This window comes from Chaetodon auriga, chromosome 5 (genome assembly GCF_051107435.1).
Source record: "Chaetodon auriga isolate fChaAug3 chromosome 5, fChaAug3.hap1, whole genome shotgun sequence".
Taxonomy (NCBI): Eukaryota; Metazoa; Chordata; class Actinopteri; order Chaetodontiformes; family Chaetodontidae; genus Chaetodon; species Chaetodon auriga.
The window spans coordinates 28532501-28551582 of NC_135078.1; the positions used below are offsets into that span (position 1 = coordinate 28532501).

Below are 19082 nucleotides of genomic sequence, written 5' to 3' on the forward strand. Positions count from 1 at the left end.
ATGTGTTCTACGTTTCACATTCAAGCATCAGAATTCAAATACTTTCCTTCCTTCATTTGCTGTTTTCTGTACTTCCTGCACGATTCACTGCATCATGGGACTTAAAAAGGATTCTTTGTTGAAAGACATACAGTGAAGCCTTCACACCTGCATCGCGCTCGACCAGATGAGCTAGAATGACCACACGTCAATGCAAAAACTGCTTTTTATCTAATCTGCTGCATTGAAGTAAGGCCACACATGACCTCCTTCATGCCTCACTGAACTGTCCCGTGCTGTTGTGGACGGAGGAGACAAACTGTCTAACATGAGGACAGAGCGAAGCTGAAACACAATCCGGACGTTTTAACAATAGAGCGTCCCTGAAGCTGTGAAGCTTTTTGTTAAAACACGATCACATGACAGTTCAGCTTCGTGTTCTTCAGCGTACGATGAGGAGCGCTGCACGCACACACACACACACACACACACGCACACACACACACACCTGCTGCAGACACACCTGACAGGAGGCGGGTGGACTCACCTTGGGCTGAGCTCTGCGAGGGAACGCAACCTTTGGGTCGATCTGCAGGAGAGAGGACGGAAGAAGAAGAAGACGGGTTAGTGCTGTGTCACGACACAGGTGAGCCAGCAACCTGTCGCCTTCCCTGGTGACATCACAGCCTCATCTTTAACGGCTCGTCGGTGGAGGTGTAATATATCCTCCTCCTGGCCTGGCTCAGTGTTTGCACCAATCACAGCAAAGCAGTGATGAAGAGACACCTGTTCATTGAGGATTATCGCGCTCGAGCTTCACGCCGCTCAGAACGCCGAAGGAAAACCTGCAGGAAGTTGACATGAGACGGACAGAATGTCCTCAAATCAGCGCTGAAGCCAACAGATGGTCTCTGCAGACAGTAGACCGGGCTCTGACTACGTCCTGGACTCGACGCACTGCTGCCATGACGCGTGTGTTTGTTGTGACGGCGATGCTGTGACATTAAGAACGTCTTCCTCTGGTCGTTTCTCACTGCTGATGGTTTTGAATGTCTTTGCAGAACGACGTCGCTCTGAGTCTGAATGAGCCACGTTTGAACGGTTTGTCTGGTAGAAAGCAGCTGAAACCACTGAATTAACGACGCTCTGCTTCCATTTCTGAAGCCACGGCTTCAAATCTCTGCGGACCGAACTGTGAAGCGTTTCTTTGCCTTCACGTGAAACGACTTTTCCAAAGTCTGAGCTCTTTCCTCCTTCATCATCCACCACCTGCTAACACGCTGTTTAAAAACGGTCAAAAACGAGAATTTCATGCATTTCTGCAGCAACCGACACAAACACAGAGAAAAGCTGAGAAAATGAAATAATAATCACTCAAACAGCTGATTGTGATTTAAGCCGAGCAGAGGATGGATGTTATATCTTGATCTCTTTTAATACTTTGCTGGCTCTAACAACTTCATTTCCCCGGTGTGGGATCATTAGTTTTATCTTATCTTATCTTATCTTATCTTATGTCAGAACCCTGACGGCTCTGTGCAGATCTGACATTTCAGGAGTTTTACTTTTTATTCCTCACATGTGAATGACTAAATGCTGGAGGAAGATGTATCTGTTCACACACTTGGGTTCAGTGTAAAGGTGTCGTTCTGTTCGGACACAGTGATTCAGGTGAAAGTCAAACTCGGCCGCGGCGGCTCCTGCTGTCAGCGGCTAACCAGCTTACGTTCAGACGTGTACGAAGCGTTTCAGCATCCATCGAGTTTAACTGTTTGCTGGAGACGCAGGTCCCTGATGAAGACTGAGTTTTGAAAACGTGGCTTCAGTTTTGGCTCCTCGTTCACAATGAGCACCAGAAATTCAAGAGACTCAAAACCAAAACGACCTGCTGACGATGTTCTTCTTCTGCTGTCATAATCAGCCTCCACAGAACCCACCGAGCATCAGTTTGTGGTGTTTACATCAGGACAGAACCTCGTTTCAAAAGAGGCGTGTGCGTGTGTGCGTGTGTGCGCGTGTGTGTGTGCGTGTGCGCTCAGGTGGAATGTCTGGGAACGTCCAGCGAGCCGCCGCCTCTCTCGCCACCGTCATGTGACATGTGATCTCCTGGAATCTCGCACAGGCGCTACAATCACAAACACACCTCAGCTGGGCGAGGAGAGCCCGAGCAGGGGGGACACGTGGAGGGGGAGGAGGACGGGACAGGGGAGAGGGAGCTGTCAATCAAAGCACACCGCCGGCAGACCCACACAGGCTTGTTTGTGTGTGTTTGTTTGTTTTTGCCTCCCTCAGCTTCCTGTCATCGGGGTCGTCCTCTGACCTGCAGCTCCTCTCCTTTACGCCCTTCGCTCCTCTGAACCTCAACATTACAAACGGACAGATAATGTGGCCACGCCCCCTGAATGTCACCAAGGTCACGATTGGAGAGAGGAGCCCACCGTGCCATGAGGATGCGATCACAGACGGGCTGGAGCTCTGGAGTCTGAGACCTCTAGATTAGTCTACGCTGGTCTAAGAGAGCTAGAACAACTAGACTAGTCCACACTGTCCTGCAGTCACACTAACAGATGGTGAGACAGAGCAGCGCTAAGATTAGTCCGAAACCACGAGAGGGTTCAGTTGACTACAGTAGAGAGCTACAGCCTCTATGGTAAACCGCATGCGTTTACCAGAGCACGGCTAACAGTGCTAACAGTGCTAACAGTGCTGGTTCTACTCGAACGAGAGTCGACGTCACCGCCACGTTTCTCTTTCTTCTTCTCTTCTAGAGAGCGAGTGAGAAGACTAAGACTAAGACTGGAGGATCAGATGCAGAGTCTACTGTTTAGTGTCTATGGTGGCTAAACTACTCTGATAGTCACCTCCGGTCACCAACCCTCCTGATGTCCAACACTCCTGTGCACATCAAAAACAAACAGACACACACACAAACAAACAGTCAAACACATGGCAGCACACGGCACATCGGAGGGGAGGAAGCTGTGGACGTTAGACACACAGAGCGGCTGTTTCACCACCAGTTCGATGCTGACGGCGGAGACGTGGTCAGAGCTTCGGAGTGCAGCTGAAGGCCTGCTCTCACACTCGCCGCCTTCATACTTACCCAAACTCTGAGTTTAAGGCAGCCAATCACGGCTCAGTATGCAGCTGAGCTCACAACAACAAACAACAGTGAGAAAGCACTTTTTTTCCAGCAGTTCTGGATCCTTCAGTGAGGGAGAAGAAGAAGAAGAAGAAGAAGAAGAAGGAATTTGAACTTTGTGAGGTGTGTTTGTGTGGAAACATCAGAAACCTGTTCGAAGCTACTTTACGGCGTCAGAGGCCGAATCTCTCGCACGCTAACGGAGGAGAAGCTGAGCGTAAATCCAAGAGAGGTTTACGAAATCAGGGCAATCCCCTTTGACCGGCTCCATCCAGGCCGCGCCGCGATTGGCCGAGCTCGCTGCCCGTCACAGCCTGAGCCGGGAACACGGCGCACGCAACGTGCCCATTGGACCGCGCTCAACCTCTCCGAGGAACAACTCAAGCCTGTTGACTCCAATCCTATTAGTTAACAGAGCCATACTAATCACAGATGGGGTCATTACGCCCCCCCGCCCCCCCCGCCCACTGAGGTCAGCATGGAAATGGTTAACGGGGGCCACAAATTCGGCGATGGAGCTGAGAGACTTTGTTGTAAAGCTCTCCGCTGTGCACCTGAATGGAAACTTTGTCCCACAAAGGTGCAGCCGGCGTCGGTCACAGATAGCAGGGAGCTGGGAGGGCTCGCGGGGGGGTGGGGTGGGGTGGGGTGGGGTGGGGTGGAGTGGAGTGGGGGGGCTCCATAACTCACAGGAAAGCTGCCCCTCCGTGCCGGTCAAAACCGGGCCGCATCTGTCCTTCAGCACAACAAGTACCAATAAATTCCTCTGCACTGTATTTGCTCTGCAGCCTCTGGGCTGAGCGGCGCTCTGTCCGCTCTGGCGGCGGCTTGCTCGCTCGCTCGCTCACAGCGTGGCACATTCTTTCTGTTGCCACTGGAGAACTTTCCTCTCCCTGCTAACAGGATAACCTGTCAGCGAGGGAGAGGGGGCAGGGCGGGCGGGCTGAAAGGCCTGCTCTGCTCGCCACCCTCTCCTTGCCACCGACACATCCGACGGCCGGCCACGAGGGGCCCCGCCGCGGCCCCCGAGGCTGTGCCCACCCGGGCTGAGGGGAGCGACCCGTCACCTCTGAGCTCCTCTGTGATAAACTGAATGAGAAGCTGATCAGAGGAGGCGAGGGGAGCATAAACGCCACCACCTCGAATATCTGACACTGTTTCTGCTCCCAAAGAAAGACTCTGAACATTTGACAGAGTCATTTTTCAACTGGGGGGGGGGGGGGTCACTATGGAAACAGGCCCCATGGCAAGTTTGTGGCATCCAACCATGATGGCGCTACTTGTCATAGCTGTCGTGCCTGCGAGTGACACCACGGCCGCGGGGACGCCAACAAACACGGAAATTCAGTTTGACTTCGCCATCGAACGACTTCCTGCACGGCTGACTCACACCTCCTCTGACCTCCTGCTGCTCCTGCTGGAGGAGGAGAAGGAGGAGAAGGTGCATTGCTCAGAGCACAAAGGGGGACAGAAACGGCCCCCCCTCATTTTGACTAACCGGCAGCCATCACCACTCCCACAGGGGGGGGGGGGGGGGGCAGCGGTCCCTATGGCGACCAACGGGCCACATTGTTCCCAGACCGGCCCACATTCATTCTGACAAAAAGACACACACACACACACACACACACACACACACACACACACACACACACACAGACAGAGTGGACTCAGGTGAGAGGCCTGCGTCGCTCTGACTGAGCACCGCGTGCGTCTCCTCACGGCCGAGGCGTGGCCGCCGGCGCAGCGTGAGGAAGCATCAGCGTGGTGGAACCTCAGTAAACAGTAAAATGCAGCAGTGTTACACCTCTGGAGCGGATTATTGGAAATCCACTCATCAAACAGGGAGCGATGGATTAGCCGGCGGTGGAATAAATACAGAGAACTCACTGTTTTGGAGTCCAGCTCGTGCCTGGTTTGAGCCAAAACTTTATCCACGCCGGCCTGATCGACAAAGGTGACGAATCCAAAGCCTCTGCAGACACGGGGGGGGGGGGGTGTTAGTGACACAGAAACTGATGTTGACATGTGATGATACCTCACGAGCAGGGAGGAATCACGGAGGTCAGATAAACTTTCAGCCGGCTCTCGGCTCCCTCACCTCGAGCGCTTCGTAACCGGATCCCGCATCACCATACACTCCTTCACCTCGCCGTACTTGCAGAAATACTCCTTCAGACCCTCTGGGAGACAGAAGGAGGTGCAGAGAGGACGCGTGACGTGATGAATCAAGAGCTTAACCACAAATGACAACTTTTTAATAGGAAATCTGCAGAGTTTGGCAGCAGAGTCCGACTTTGTTCACCAGAGTTCAGACAATTTTCAGCTGTCAAACACGAAATGTGACCAAAAAAAAAAAAAACTCGTTTCAGCTAAAACCCCTCGTCTTACTCCAGAGTGAATCATCTCATTTCAGCCTTTTTAACGAGCTTTTAAGAGCGGCTCGTCCACTCTGCGGACGGCTGAATGGGAGCTTTCATTCTGCAGCAGGACTCAAAACTCAAAATAGCAAATAAACAAATTCTACGTTAGCAAACAGAAATATTGAGAAATCCAGTTTTTCAAATGAGTTTCACATCCAGGACGTTTAAACACACAGCGGGGTTTTATGAGAGCTGCTGGGAAAAGATTTACCTTGTGTTGTTTGCCAGCTGAGTCCTCCAATGAACATTTTACTGTGGAAAAAAAAGAGAAAATATGAGAAACACACGTTTTAAAGAGACTCATCTCATTCATTCACCCGCCGAACAAAGTTCACACTGAGCTTAAAGACGAGGAAACCTGGAGGGAAAGACACTCAGATTCAACATGCAGGCTGAGTGTGTGACTGTGTGTGTGTGTGTGTGTGTGTGTGTGTAGACCACCGTCCCGTCGCAGAATACCGGCTCTGTTTCTGAGCGGAGCGGCAGAAAGTTTGTTACCAGGGGTCGTGAGGGGAGTCCGCGGCGGACAGGCTGCTCTGGCTCCCTTCCGTCTCCATTCCGTGTCCTCGCGGTGTGTGTGTGTGTGTGTGTGTGCGTGTGTGTGTGTGTGTGCGTGTGTGTGTCCGAGCCGAGCCGAGCCGTGCCGTGCGGGAGAACAGGCGGAGAGTGAGTGAGAGGAGCTGGGCGGGTTTGGCCCGGGGTGACAGAGAGGGGAGCGGGCCAGATGCAGGCTGGGACAGACTCCACCTCCTCCCGGCTGCTCGCTCCCTCATCCCACCGCCGAGGCGCGCGGCTCGGCGTCAAGCCGCGGCTCTCAGCCGCAGCGTTTCCGCTGCTGCCTTTCACAATAAAAACTCTGCGCGTCAAAGCCCGCAGGTGTTTTCACAGGCAGAGATCACAGGAAAAGTCTTCACAGAGAAACGTAAAAATAACTGATGGAATTCACGAGACGTCAACGTTTAACAAGACGCTGGTTTTTGCTATTTTATCCTTTAATGCCAAAACATTTCAAAGCGATCTGGAACTAATTAGCATAATGAGCGACCTGGAACTAATTAGCATAATGAAGTTAATCCTAAATTTCACTGTTGACTGTAGTTTGTCTTAAACGAGTTAACCAGCTGTTACAATAACAGATATTGAAACAATTCACATTCTCAATCAGTAAGTAAAGATCCATAGAGATAAATGACCTCATCACTGCTCCACACTGCTGATCAATGGACCTGTATTGATCTGCTCACTTCATTTCATCTGTTCTGAGTGATCTGTTCTCCTGCCTACGATGAATTCTGATGCTCTTTGAGGGGAATTTACAGAACAACAAATGCACCAAACTCCATATCATTTTAGTTGGAGACATGGCCAGCTTTAAGTGAAGCGACACTGAGTTTGTCTATGTGGTTTTTACATTGTGTTAAAAAACGAACAAGCAACGAGTCGGCCTGTTATATTCAGTGTTTGAAACAACCAAATAAATCTGGTTCAAACATAAACCACCAGCCCTTTTTTGAAGTATTCTTCTCATGTAGTTCAGAAATATTTGGTATCCTGTAATAACTTATCAAAAAAGTCGACTTTCATGATAAAAGATAATTCCTAAAGCCTGGCTGGATCGAAAGGAAGCATCACACCTGCAGGAGAGCCAAAAGAAGCTCATGAAAGCTAAACCTCACGTCATCTAAAACTGAATCCGACAGCCTGAGGCCTCCAGCTCCACCCTGTACTCGCTAACATTAAGCCTTTATTATGAAGGCAAAATCTCCTGACTTCCTGTCAAATGCCGCCTAAATTTGACCACTTGATGTAATTTCCCTCCCAGTTAGGGCAAAGTGTTAACAGGCATAATTTACATTTAGAAGAATTAAACTAATAATCTCTGAGTTAGTTCTTTAAAATGTTCAAATCATACAAAGTGCTTTAATCATCAGGAAGTTCACGTTGTGCCTTCAGCTAAAAATGTCACCACTGACTCAAACGTTCTCCTCACAGGCCGCTGTGTTCTCTGTGGGTGTGTTGTGGTCACAGCGTTCATGGGAAATCTGTCAGATCAATCAGTTTGTCGACTATCGGCCATCAGTCAGATGAGTTATCAATACCGCCTCCTCATGAAGTCGACGTGAAGCTGCCGCTCGTCTGTCTGCTGCTTTCATAAACCCTCAGTGTGTCTGATCGATAGCTGAGCTGATCGAACTCGTCTGGTAACCATAACATGATCGTGCGTGCCAGCTGTGAGTGTGTGTCTTAACACACCTTCCATACTGCAAACCTGCTTACACAACGTGGAATAACAGGAGGTTTGTGTGCTGTGTGCTCATTCATCGCCGGGGTTTAAGTATTTAATTAGTACCAAAGCCAGCTCCAGCTAATCTTCTCAACACTGACTCAACATGTGACCTGGTAACCAACGCTGAGGCCAATCAACAGCCTGAGCGCCTCAGAGGCTGCGACAGCTCTGACTTACGGCGGGTGTAAAATGGAGGTTTCTCCCTCTAAAAGTGTCTGGTGAAGGCAGACGTCCTGCACGCTGTGTGCTCTTTGTGCACACGCTGACATTCTGATCGTCCTCTCTGACGCGCTTCGCCCTCGCCGAGCGCTGCAGCCCGGGTCCGGCCCGCTCGCAGGCCCGCTCCGTCCTCTGCGGATGAGCAGATGAAGCTCTGGAAGTGGGACAGGGGCTATTTGGACAGGAATTAAGGGGTGTGTTAAATTTCTGCATGCATGATCAATGGGGTTGAATGGCAGGGATGGGGACAGGGTGGAGGGCCGGGTGGGGTGGGGGGCTCCGGGCTCGGGCAGAGACAGAGAGGGAGCGGTGAGAACACACACAGAGGCGGCCAGCAATGGCTCACTAATGAGGGACGGACAGTTGTATCTCATTACCAATCAACATAGCTTTGAGCTCTCTGGAGAGCAGAATGCGAGCTCCAGTGTGCTGCATGTGGCCCGTTTTGATAAACCCCGCCTGTGTGGTGGAGCATTAGTCACCGCGGTATCTGAGCTGCTGGAAATCCACACACATCGCCCTCTGTCCGCTTTGGTGCCGAGTTTTCTCTGAATCGTACAATGGGACTTAATTACAGGTCAGTGGCATGTCTCAGGGAGATAGAGGGAGCTCTGTTACCCTTCCAAATACAGTATAATGCCATCTTCCCAAGGGTGGGGTGCGGTAACAAGAGCTCCACACAAAAAGGTGCTGATAGGCTGAACCTGAGAATGGTATAAGGTGATCCAGGCAGAGAAAGTGAGCGTTTTACACAGAAAGAGGGGGAAAGATAAAGCACTACATTAACTCTCTGAGGTTTTCTCCCATTCAGTTTGTCCTCTTTGCTTTCCAGCACGCCTCCAACTAATCATTCCAGACAACGCTCCGACGGAGAGCGAGAGGGGGACCGAACACAAAGAAATCAGAACTCAGAAATTTAGAGACAGATCTGATTCAGCTCGGAGAAGTTTGAGCAAACAGAAACTCAGAGTTAACTCCACCTGTGGAGGAGGCGCAGACACGCTCACAGACGAAGAACCCAGTCTGTAAAACCAGCATCAGTCACCACCGCAAAGAAACGCTTCAGCGGAGATGACGACGAAGAGTCTGATGAAGAGCGAGGTTAAAGTATCAACAGGCGAGCAGACAAAACAACAACAACAGGAAGCTACTGAACGGACCAAAAGCAGAGATGAGGAAGAACACAAAGAGAAGAAACACAAAGTCTCATTTAAGACCAAGTCATACGTCAAACACACACCTCTGCGCAGTAACTAAGTACATTTACTCAAGTTACTCTTGTACTCAAGAGTACTCGAGTGTCTACTTGAGTCTCCTCGTCGCATTTCAAGTGTCTCTGAGTGTCAGCAGCTCAACCAATAATAAAAAGAAGAAGAAGAAGAAGAATCAAGCAGACAAAGACAGACAGCGACTCTGACTCAGATCTACGAGGCCTCTCTGGACGGGGAGGAGGTCAGAAACTGGGAACCAGTGCAGAGAGGCTGCTCAGACTGGGCTGATGCTGGAGGAGCGTCTGGTCTTTGTCTGAAGTCTTCTTCTGCTCTCTTAGAGTCTTTATGTCCACAGAGGGAGCAGCTCCTCGTCCACAGTCCACCACGTTTCTACAGGAGCCCAGAAAGGACAAACCAAACACTTGTTGCAGCCGTCGGGGAGGTGAGACGAGGGCTATTCAGCTGTCTGCAACCTGCAACCTCACCACTAGATGGCACCAAATCCTACAAACTGGACCTTTAATAAGATCCTAAATGCACGACTTCTAGCTGTAATTGACTGTCACATTGTGGTATTTGTTCTTTTATTTAAGTTAGTCATCTGAGCACTTAAGTATAAATTTGATGTACTTCTACTTCACTTGAGTAGTTTGTTTTCATGCCACTTTCTTCTTCTGCTCCACCACATCTCAGAGGAAACTCTGTACTCTTTACTCCACTGCATTTATCTGACAGTTTAGTTACTCGTTACTTCATCAATTAAGATTTTTACACACAAACGTGAAGAGTTTCTAAAATACGTTTTGCCGACAGTTTCAACAGAAACGATTCGTCATTTTGTTCATTTCCTGTTGAATCGTCTGATGTTTGATCTTCTCTCATATTTGATTTGTTGCTTTTCCTCTCAATGATCTGAATGTTTGTAATAATGTGGAGGAGACACGAGGAGGAGACCAGAGACAAGAGGACGACAGACACAGAGACACAATGATCTACAGAGACCAGAGACAAGAGGACAACAGACACAGAGACACAATGATCTACAGAGACCAGAGACAAGAGGACGACAGACACAGAGACACAATGATCCAAAGACCAGAGACAAGAGGACAACAGACACAGAGACACAATGATCCAAAGACCAGAGACAAGAGGACAACAGACACAGAGACACAATGATCCAAAGACCAGAGACAAGAGGACAACAGACACAGAGACACAATGATCCAAAGACCAGAGACAAGAGGACAACAGACACAGAGACACAATGATCCAAAGACAAGAGACAAGAGGACGATAGACACAGAGACACAATGATCCAAAGACAAGAGACAAGAGGACGACAGACACAGAGACACAATGATCCAAAGACCAGAGACAAGAGGACAACAGACACAGAGACACAATGATCTGAATGAAACAGTTCTGAGGAAAAGTGGACAGCGGTCTCAGCCTTGATCTCTGTCTGGTCTCTTGTTCTCTCTGAGCTCAGCTCAAACACTGTGAGCAGCGACATAAAGTCAAACGTGGCACTATGGCGCCCTCTCGTGGCCCAGAGGACACATGACGCATGTTTCTGCTCAGTTCCTCTAATGCTGGTCCGTGTCTTTACTTTGACATTTTTCACGACATACTTCAAAATCAAAGTCTGGAGAATTCATCGTTCAAACAAACGGCTGAGACGAGCGTGTTTGTGAGGCCTGGGAACCTTTTTCACCGTCAGGTCAGAAGCACCTGAACCTGAAATGCACCTCTCAACGCTTCTGTCACCTTTTCTTTACTCGACGTCTTTGTCTGCTTTCTGCAGCCTTTGCAGGGCGGCGTGCTGCCGAAACGTCCCCCTCACTTTTATTTATTGTTTTTAAATTGCACTTTGGTCAGTGTTGGGGACTGAGGGAGTGGGGACAAAGTTCACAGGGAGCATGTAAGGAGGAGGGGGTGAAGAGGAGGAAGGTTAAAAAAAAAGAAAATTGACCTTTGAAAGCAAAACAGCAGGTGGAGAGCTAAAACCAGGCAGCTCAGGACACATCGAGAGGAACGTCAAGCCAGGCAAAATGAAAGTACGCGTTCTGTGAGGCTGAAGAGGGACCGCAGAGACCATGAGGCCCAGCGCTGCCTGGCTGGCTGTCGTCTGAGCGAGGCAGAGCACATGAGAGCAGTGTTTGTCTGCCGGGCGGCAGCGAGGTAAGCCATCACACTAATGGACGAGAGGATAGAGGAGAGGGCCGGGGCGGCCAAGGCCAGGCCGAGCCGCCTGACCGCGCTCCAGGAGCAGCTGATCTGGGCCCTGCTGGGATCCGGACTGTCCCGGGACGTCCTGGTTCAAGCCTTTGGAGAGCTGGAGCGAGAGAGGGCGAGCGCCGGCGTCGAGAAGGGAGAGAGGGGGGACGGCGAGAGCTCCGAGGAGGGAGAGATGGACTTCCCGCCGCCTATATTCCGAGAGGTGGAGAAGCTTTCCCCAGAGGAGACGGCCAAACTGAGGGCTGAAGTGGACCAGCTCCTGCAGTAAGTAGCTCCTCTGTGGAAGCAGCAAAACCTCCTTCATCTCACACTAACTGCCGTTTAGTCAACAGGACCCGGCCGGCTGAAGTGCCGTTTCGGATCCCCCTCCTCAGTTTTAACTACGAGTCGAAACAGCGGTTCACCCGATAAACATTATTCTCCTCACGCTCGGCTCTCCTCTTTAAAAATTCCTCCCTCCTTCTCCTGCTTCTCCGTCTCTCTCTCTGCAATCTGGCTTCTGAGGCGAATTTAAAGAGGGTTCCTCCTTTGCTAGTTACTAATTACCCACCCCCATCATTATTCCCTGGCCATTTCTTAATAAATAAGCTGCATGCATAGGTGAAGATTAATGGAGCAGGGCTGGTCATGTGAGCCCGTGTTTACTTAAAGCATGAGTGATATTTCTACCTGCAGCTTTTCGGCCTGTTTGCTGATATTTGGGACACTCGTGCCGATCAGACACTTTACTGAGACGAGCATGTTTAAGTGCTTGTTAAGAGGCTGTTTGAAAGTAGACTTTATGTCACTTCACTGTCAAAAACAACGTGTAAAAACCTTGAAAGTGTTAAATTCAGGGATGTTTGAAGTGTAATTGATCTGCTCCTGAGCCGGCAGTGAGAAAGCGTTAAATTAGGCTTCATAAAGCGTTTACAGGTTTTTCCCCTCCAGCGATCTGGACGGCTGGACTTTGGCCCTGTGTGCTTTCTCTTATCTCTCTGTGTCAATACGCCTCTCTCCACTTCCCTCTGAGTTTATGTCTCATGTCAGGACAAACTGAGGCTCTTAAGCTCTTTTCTAGAGAGAGTTTACGTGTTGGGAGCATTGGGGAAAAGAAAAAGACTTTAAATAAAAGACATAAGAATATCAAGCGGACAGGTGGACATACAGATGCTGTCTTTGTCTCACAGGGGGGACCCATGGCACGTTGCAAAGATGGTAAAAAGTTACATGCAGCAGCACAACCTCCCTCAGAGAGAGGTGGTGGAGTCCACAGGCCTCAACCAGTCCCACCTGTCCCAGCACCTCAACAAAGGCACGCCCATGAAGAACCAGAAGAGAGCCGCCCTGTACACCTGGTACGTCAAGAAGCAATGCGAGATCAGCCAGCGTGAGTACAAAGACCCTCATTTCTGCTTTCAAACATGCATCGAACGTCACGTCTCTAACACTGAGAGAGGACTGAAACGTAAAAGAATTACCGTCCCTCCAGAGTTCACCAACGCCAAACACGGCCTGTCATCTGGGGAGGACCACGGAGAGGACACCAGGAAGGGACGGAGGAACCGGTTCAAGTGGGGTCCAGCGTCCCTGCAGATCCTTTTCCATGCCTACGAACGACAGAAGAACCCCAGCAAGGAGGAGAGAGAGGGGTTAGTGGAGGAGTGCAACAGGTGAGACCAGTGATGGTGCCAGGACCAGGTTTACTGTGCCTGGACCAGGTTTACTGTACCTGGACCAGGTTTACTGTACCTGGACCAGGTTTACTGTACCTGGACCAGGTTACTGTACATGGACCAGGTTTACTGTACATGGACCAGGTTTACTGTGCCTGGACCAGGTTTACTGTACATGGACCAGGTTTACTGTGCCTGGACCAGGTTTACTGTACCTGGACCAGGTTTACTGTACCTGGACCAGGTTACTGTACATGGACCAGGTTTACTGTACATGGACCAGGTTTACTGTGCCTGGACCAGGTTTACTGTACCTGGACCAGGTTACTGTACATGGACCAGGTTTACTGTACATGGACCAGGTTTACTGTACATGGACCAGGTTTACTGTACATGGACCAGGTTTACTGTGCCTGGACCAAATTTATCAAAGACACAAATATTTCTGTCCACACACATTATTACCACACACACACACACACACACTGCTGGATGGATTGCGATGACATGTACATTCATGATCCCCAGAGGATAAAATGAAGATAAAACTGTAAACGGGTAAGAAGAGAGAAATTAAATCCAGCAAACATGACATAAATATTTCTAAAGGCTTTCCATTAAGACACAGTTTAAAGAGGAGATGTAAACGATGCCCATCAGTGAACGTTAGCATGCTAATGAGCTAAACTAAGGTGGTTGAAAGCTAAAGGTTGTTAGCACTGATGCGAGCATTTAGCTCAAAGCACCTGAGCCGCAGACAGGTGTGTCTGACACCTACAGTGTGCTCAGTGCTTGCAGGTGATCGGTCAGACTCACAGAGGTTTGGAGGGCATCTCCAAACGGTTTGGTTAAACACTCATTAAGGTGACACCACCTTCCTAATGTAAAGCCACGTCTCAGTGCACTCTTCCTCCGTCAGGGCGGAGTGTATCCAGAGGGGGGTGTCTCCCTCCCAGCTGGCTGGCCTGGGCTCCAACCTGGTTACTGAGGTCCGGGTCTACAACTGGTTTGCCAACCGGCGCAAGGAGGAGGCCTTCCGTCACAAACTGGCTCTGGACACACCTTTTACCAACCAGTCTGCCTCTTCTCAGCCCACCCTCCCACCAAGTCCTGAGCACGGTAACCCAACAGTCTGCAGAGGGTCAAGTCCACACTGCCTCCTAAAGGAGGGCACGACTACTGTGTCCAGAAGAAGTTGGACTTGTCTTAGACGTTCTGGTGTTCTTCAGCCTCATGCTGCCATCTGTAACCAGTAAACAAACCTGTGATGAAGCCCATCAGTGTTGTGGGACTTGATTTCTTGTTGTTGCTTTCCAGCTGTGAAATACAGCCAGCAGATCCTGTGTGACACCGTGAGCTCAGCCAGAGGCAGCGGAGGGGACAGAGTGGGACGTCTTGTGGTCAGTCCTGTCCAACTGGAGCCCAGCCACACACTCCTCGAGACACAAAACCCCAAGCAGGTGAGAGCCAGTGTCACGGTCCTCCCTGGTCTGTGCTGTAGACTACCTGCATGCACTGCTGCCATCATGACCGTGTTGTCCTCTGGTCTCAGGCGTCCAGTGGTGGCCCACTGCCCCCAGTAAGCACTCTGACCTCACTGCACAGCCTGTCGGCCCCCCCTGCTTCCTCACAGAGCCTCATCATGGCCTCGCTGCCCAGCGTCATGAGTCTGGGGGAGTCCTCACTTCTCATTGGTAACACTGACTCTCTGCTCTCCTTTCTTTCTTTCTGTCTTGTGTGGGAATAAAAAGACAAAACTCAGAGAACAATGTGTTTCATTCACAGGTTTAGCCTCCACGCAGCCTCAGACCGTGCCCGTCATCAACAACGTGGGGGGCGGATTCACCACCCTGCAGCCAATCTCCTTCCAGCAGCAGCTTCACGCCTCACCCCAGCAGCCAATATCACAGCAGCTCCAGAGTCACATGGGTGCCAGTCCCTTCATGGCGACCATGGCACAGCTGCCGTGTCACAGTAAGACCACAGCAACAGAATGACAGTTAACATGTCCTGTGAAGTAAAGACTCACTCGTCTGCTCCTCGTTACAGTGTACAACAAGTCCGACTCACCGCAGTACCATTCGTCCAGCCTGCTGTCACAGGCCATGGTCATCACAGACAGCAGCAGCCTGGGGACGCTGACCAGCCTCGCTGCTGTCAGACAGGTAATGGGGTCCGATGGTCGGTGGGCTTGTTAACGCGTGAAGAAAAGTACCGTGGTAAAAAGACTCCTTGTTTTTGTATTGGTTAGATTCTGACAGCAGATCCCGAGGAACAGACGGACTCACCTTTACAAGAAGACGATCTACACCTGCAGCCACACACACCTGTGCCAGGTACACAGCCTGCAAGTACACCTCAACTCCTACCGACAGTAACAAAGACAACAGCAACAGCACACGTCACCAGGCTAGCAGCCATGCGCCACACACACACACACACACACACACACACACACACACACACACACACACACACACACTCAAAGCAATGATTGTTCTCATTTGGAAAGTCCATGTAACTAACTTCAAAGTGAGAACCTCTTATGGGCCACGGGCGGGCTGTAGGAACATCTACTGTTGTTCATTGTTCTTCCTGTTTATTAACACAAACACAACATTCACGTTTATCCTCATAGAAATGTGAATGTGATTCATGTGAATCAATTGATGCAAATCACTTCAAGATATTATCACAACAGGATGCTCAATGAACACCAACAGCAACAACCATTTTCAAAACTGATGTAACACTGAGGAAACTTACCGCTGGTGTCTCTCAGTGATCCACAGGTCGCTAACACTACGACAAGAACGGTCATCCACAAAGGTCCAAAAGATCCACTGCAGTAAAAATATTTGGACCAAAACAGGAAAATATCCACAGAAAGATGTTTTCTCCTTTCAAATTAGCAAGTGTTCCTCTTCCGCTTGTTTTCCTGTTAACTTCCGTTTACAGATGGCCGCCATCTTGTCTCCAGTTTGTCTGAGTCACGGGTTTGAAATGTGACCAATCACAATCTGCCAAATGGAGACTAGCAACCAGAGCAGCCAATAACAGTCTAAGTTGAACAGAAGGGCCTCCTCCTCTTCATTTTGTAGATGATTGACGCTTTGAACAGCCAATGAAATTCTGAACATGCAGTAAGACACTTCAGAGAGTTTTACAGCTCAGACAAGTTTCAGTGCTAAGAAATATTATACAATTTGAAGTGATACAGTAAAGAGCCTCAATATATAGAGCCAAAATATAGATTGAATGTAGATATTTATGTAGATAAACGCATAGTAAATCTTTGGAGAACATCTCGATAAGCCATTAGAGAAAACATGAAAACGTTCGGTGTCTGTGGTATTGTTCAGTTTTTATTGAACTTGGATTAAGGTAAGGCTTCATGCTGTGGTCCCAGTGTGTTTTCCAGCTAATAAATCCCAGATATAATCACCTGCAGGCATCTAATCACAAAAAAAAACAAAAAAAACATATTCAGACAGAAAAATACCCCTGAACTCTTTGACTTCACTGTGCTCAAACACTTCAGTGTTAACTTTCAAAGAGAGCAAAACTAAGCATGAACAGCTTTCAGTTCACTGGAGTGTGGAGCAGACTGGAGAAAAAACAAACAAACAAACACCAAAAACTAATCAAAACCAAAAAAACCCTTCTTTTAAATACTTAATGTAAAGACTTTAATGTTTTCAATGATGCCTTCTTAAGCAGATTCACTGTGTGGTGTTTTTGGTGCCTCGCTCCTCATCAGAGCTTCATTTCAGTAGTTCAAGAACAGCCTGGACACCTGTCGTAGCCTCTGCGCCAACAGCGTCTTTATTCTTCTGTCAACAGCCTCCTCAGAGAGCTTAGAGCTGTATCCTGCTCCTCAGACGACGGACAGTCATCAGTCTCACCTCCTCTCACCTGCAACGACAGACATCAGCTCCTACATTCCTACACAAATGGTGTCTACAGCGCAGTGAAAGCGTCTCCTCTCCACCTGCTGGACTCGGGAGCCCGAGCTGTTCTGGATTTACAGCTACCTCTGGTGTAACGTTCAGGGGCCGCAGGGACGACTCTGCTCTGATGTTTCAAAGACTCTCCGCTGTAATACGAACAAGAATCGACATTAGAGAAGATTCACTTTGGATACGACAATCAGCTGAAAATCAACACTGAAATGTATTTTTATTCAAATGTTTAGTCATATTCACAAATTGTACATTAAGTTGAAACCTTTACACTGCTTTTTTTATGTCACGGCTTGGAAATGCTTTTTCACGTCCTTAATGATCTTTCATGACAACCTAAAGACTCCCTCAGGAACAATGATCTGAACAGATTAGCTGTCATGTGTCTGCTGCATCTTTCCGTAAATACATTCAAAATGTTTTGGAAAATTTATCACCATTCAGTCATTTCAAGCTTGTGACAGACTGGGGAACAGACAAACATCCCATAATGAAGGAGAAGTCCCAGAAGCTTCAGTTCAAAGCTTCTTCCTCTGTGTTTCCATCCCTCTTCTTCTTCTTCTTCTTCTTCTTTTTGACGTGAACGTCTTCCTGCTCTGAGCTCCTGTGCTCACCGTTGCTTTGAGCATTCAGAGAAGCTGCAGAGTCTCTCTCTCCTCGACTCTGTTTCCTCTTTTTCTTCTTCCTCACAGCACTCTCCTCTTCCTCTTTCTTGATGTTCTCTGAGCAGTGAGGCTCTGCTGAGGGAGTCGAGGGCGATAACGAAGGTAAGAGATCTTTGATGGACACCGCTGCCTCCTTCAGCCTCGTTTCCATCTCGCTGTCACTGTCACTGTGATCAGCACAGAAATACAGAGTGTTAAATTCAGGAGTACACAAATTAATCAGGCTGTTTTACTTTGAAAAATTCACACTAAAGTAGAAGAAGAACCTTGAGCTGGGAGCAGGCCGCCGCCTCACAGGAGCTGGAGGATCATCGGCGGTCTGTCCTGGGACTGACGTAGAAAACAGAAGAAATCCTAAAACAGAACAAAATGTGGTTAAAAGAACATTTAAAGACACAATAAACACATCAAAGTGTGGGAATAAAGAGAACCTTCACCTTCATCATCGTCACACTGTGCTGACTCCACACAGGATGAAGCTTCTGTCTGAATCTCTGAAATACAGCTGACGGTCACACACATTAAACATCTGCAGCTCTGTCTCATCTCTGCACTCAAATATTAAGCATCCCTGCAGTCTCACGTCCTACCTGTCCAGAAGACTTCCCAGCTTTTTAGCGACGTGTGTACGGAAGCCCTCAGTCACCTGCAGCTCGTTCCCATCGTGTTCATGCGCAGCGACGACGATGCTGCTCCACAGCAAATCACATCAAAAGCCAAATCACATTCAAAAAAACAAAAAAACATCTGACACCGTTTCCGTCCTGGTGATGGTTTAATTAGTGTTCTTTTGACATGCGTGCTTACCGCTTTGACTGTGGCACACCGGTGTCTCCCTCTACAACACATGAAGACAGCAGCAGGTAAAAAACACTGAATAAAACATCCTGAATGAGTCTGAACCGAAGGTCAAACCAGCAGCTGCAAGAGGAGAAAGCAACTTAATGAACCCTGAAGTCCAGTTAAATGTTTTTTTCCTGACAGTAAACTTTAACCAGCGTTTAATGGAAAAGACGAGCGCTGGGTCTTAAATGAGCCGTTTTCCTTATGGAGTTCTGAACGGGCTCGGCTTGTGGTTCTGCTGGAGTTTACGTGTCTGAGCGAAATGTTCGTCTCTCCTCACTCACGTTTCTTCTCGTCACTTCGTGTCTCCCAAACTGCCTCCTGACACCTCCTGAGAGCTTCATCGTCGCTGCTGCTGGAGTCTTCATCAACTCTCACCGTCGCTCCAGCGCGGGCCGCCATGATTACACACGTGCTGCTGCTGTTTTCAGCGGAGGATTCTGGGTAATGGAGTC

General features: G+C 49.1%; 3 protein-coding genes across 5 annotated transcripts in view; 1 reads left to right on the forward strand and 2 right to left on the reverse strand.

Moving 5' to 3' along the window:
* Positions 1-6219, reverse strand: part of msi1b (musashi RNA binding protein 1b) — a 16395-nt gene extending 10176 nt beyond the window's left edge. For 2 of the 3 annotated variants that reach the window (XM_076730821.1, XM_076730820.1), the window contains exons 1-5: positions 6043-6219; positions 5756-5796; positions 5223-5304; positions 5012-5096; positions 527-568 (exon numbers count right to left, since the gene is read on the reverse strand). In XM_076730821.1, the coding sequence (XP_076586936.1) occupies positions 527-568; positions 5012-5096; positions 5223-5304; positions 5756-5796; positions 6043-6101 (309 nt within the window). In that variant the 5' untranslated portion in view covers positions 6102-6219. The remainder of the gene's footprint in view (positions 1-526; positions 569-5011; positions 5097-5222; positions 5305-5755; positions 5797-6042) is intronic. The other variant, XM_076730822.1, reaches the window with a different exon arrangement.
* Positions 6220-11461: 5242 nt separating this feature from the next.
* Positions 11462-17131, forward strand: hnf1a (HNF1 homeobox a). Its single transcript, XM_076730576.1, has 10 exons — positions 11462-11766; positions 12672-12871; positions 12974-13154; positions 14077-14276; positions 14475-14617; positions 14710-14851; positions 14943-15131; positions 15207-15322; positions 15409-15493; positions 17001-17131. The coding sequence occupies exons 1-10, from the start codon at positions 11462-11464 to the stop codon at positions 17129-17131; spliced, it is 1692 nt and encodes a 563-aa protein (XP_076586691.1).
* On the reverse strand, positions 16538-19044 carry c5h12orf43 (chromosome 5 C12orf43 homolog). The gene is made up of 6 exons (XM_076729958.1): positions 18912-19044; positions 18592-18622; positions 18375-18473; positions 18222-18289; positions 18051-18138; positions 16538-17951 (listed from the first exon to the last, which is right to left on the reverse strand). Exons 1-6 carry the CDS (start codon positions 19027-19029, stop codon positions 17633-17635), a joined length of 723 nt encoding a protein of 240 aa, XP_076586073.1. The 5' UTR covers positions 19030-19044; the 3' UTR covers positions 16538-17632.
* Positions 19045-19082: the final 38 nt, after the last annotated feature.

Coding starts and splice junctions, on each gene's coding strand:
- c5h12orf43 (XM_076729958.1), bottom strand. CDS start 19,029: ATGGCGGCCCGCGCTGGAGCGACGGTGAGAGTTGATGAAGACTCCAGC. Junction 18,623..18,911: donor ACGAAGTGACGAGAAGAAAC/GTGAGTGAGGAG, acceptor CATGTGTTGTAG/AGGGAGACACCGGTGTGCCA. Junction 17,952..18,050: donor CGGCCTGCTCCCAGCTCAAG/GTTCTTCTTCTA, acceptor TGCTGATCACAG/TGACAGTGACAGCGAGATGG.
- hnf1a (XM_076730576.1), top strand. CDS start 11,462: ATGGACGAGAGGATAGAGGAGAGGGCCGGGGCGGCCAAGGCCAGGCCG. Junction 14,277..14,474: donor CCCACCAAGTCCTGAGCACG/GTAACCCAACAG, acceptor GTTGCTTTCCAG/CTGTGAAATACAGCCAGCAG. Junction 15,494..17,000: donor GCCACACACACCTGTGCCAG/GTACACAGCCTG, acceptor TTCTGTCAACAG/CCTCCTCAGAGAGCTTAGAG.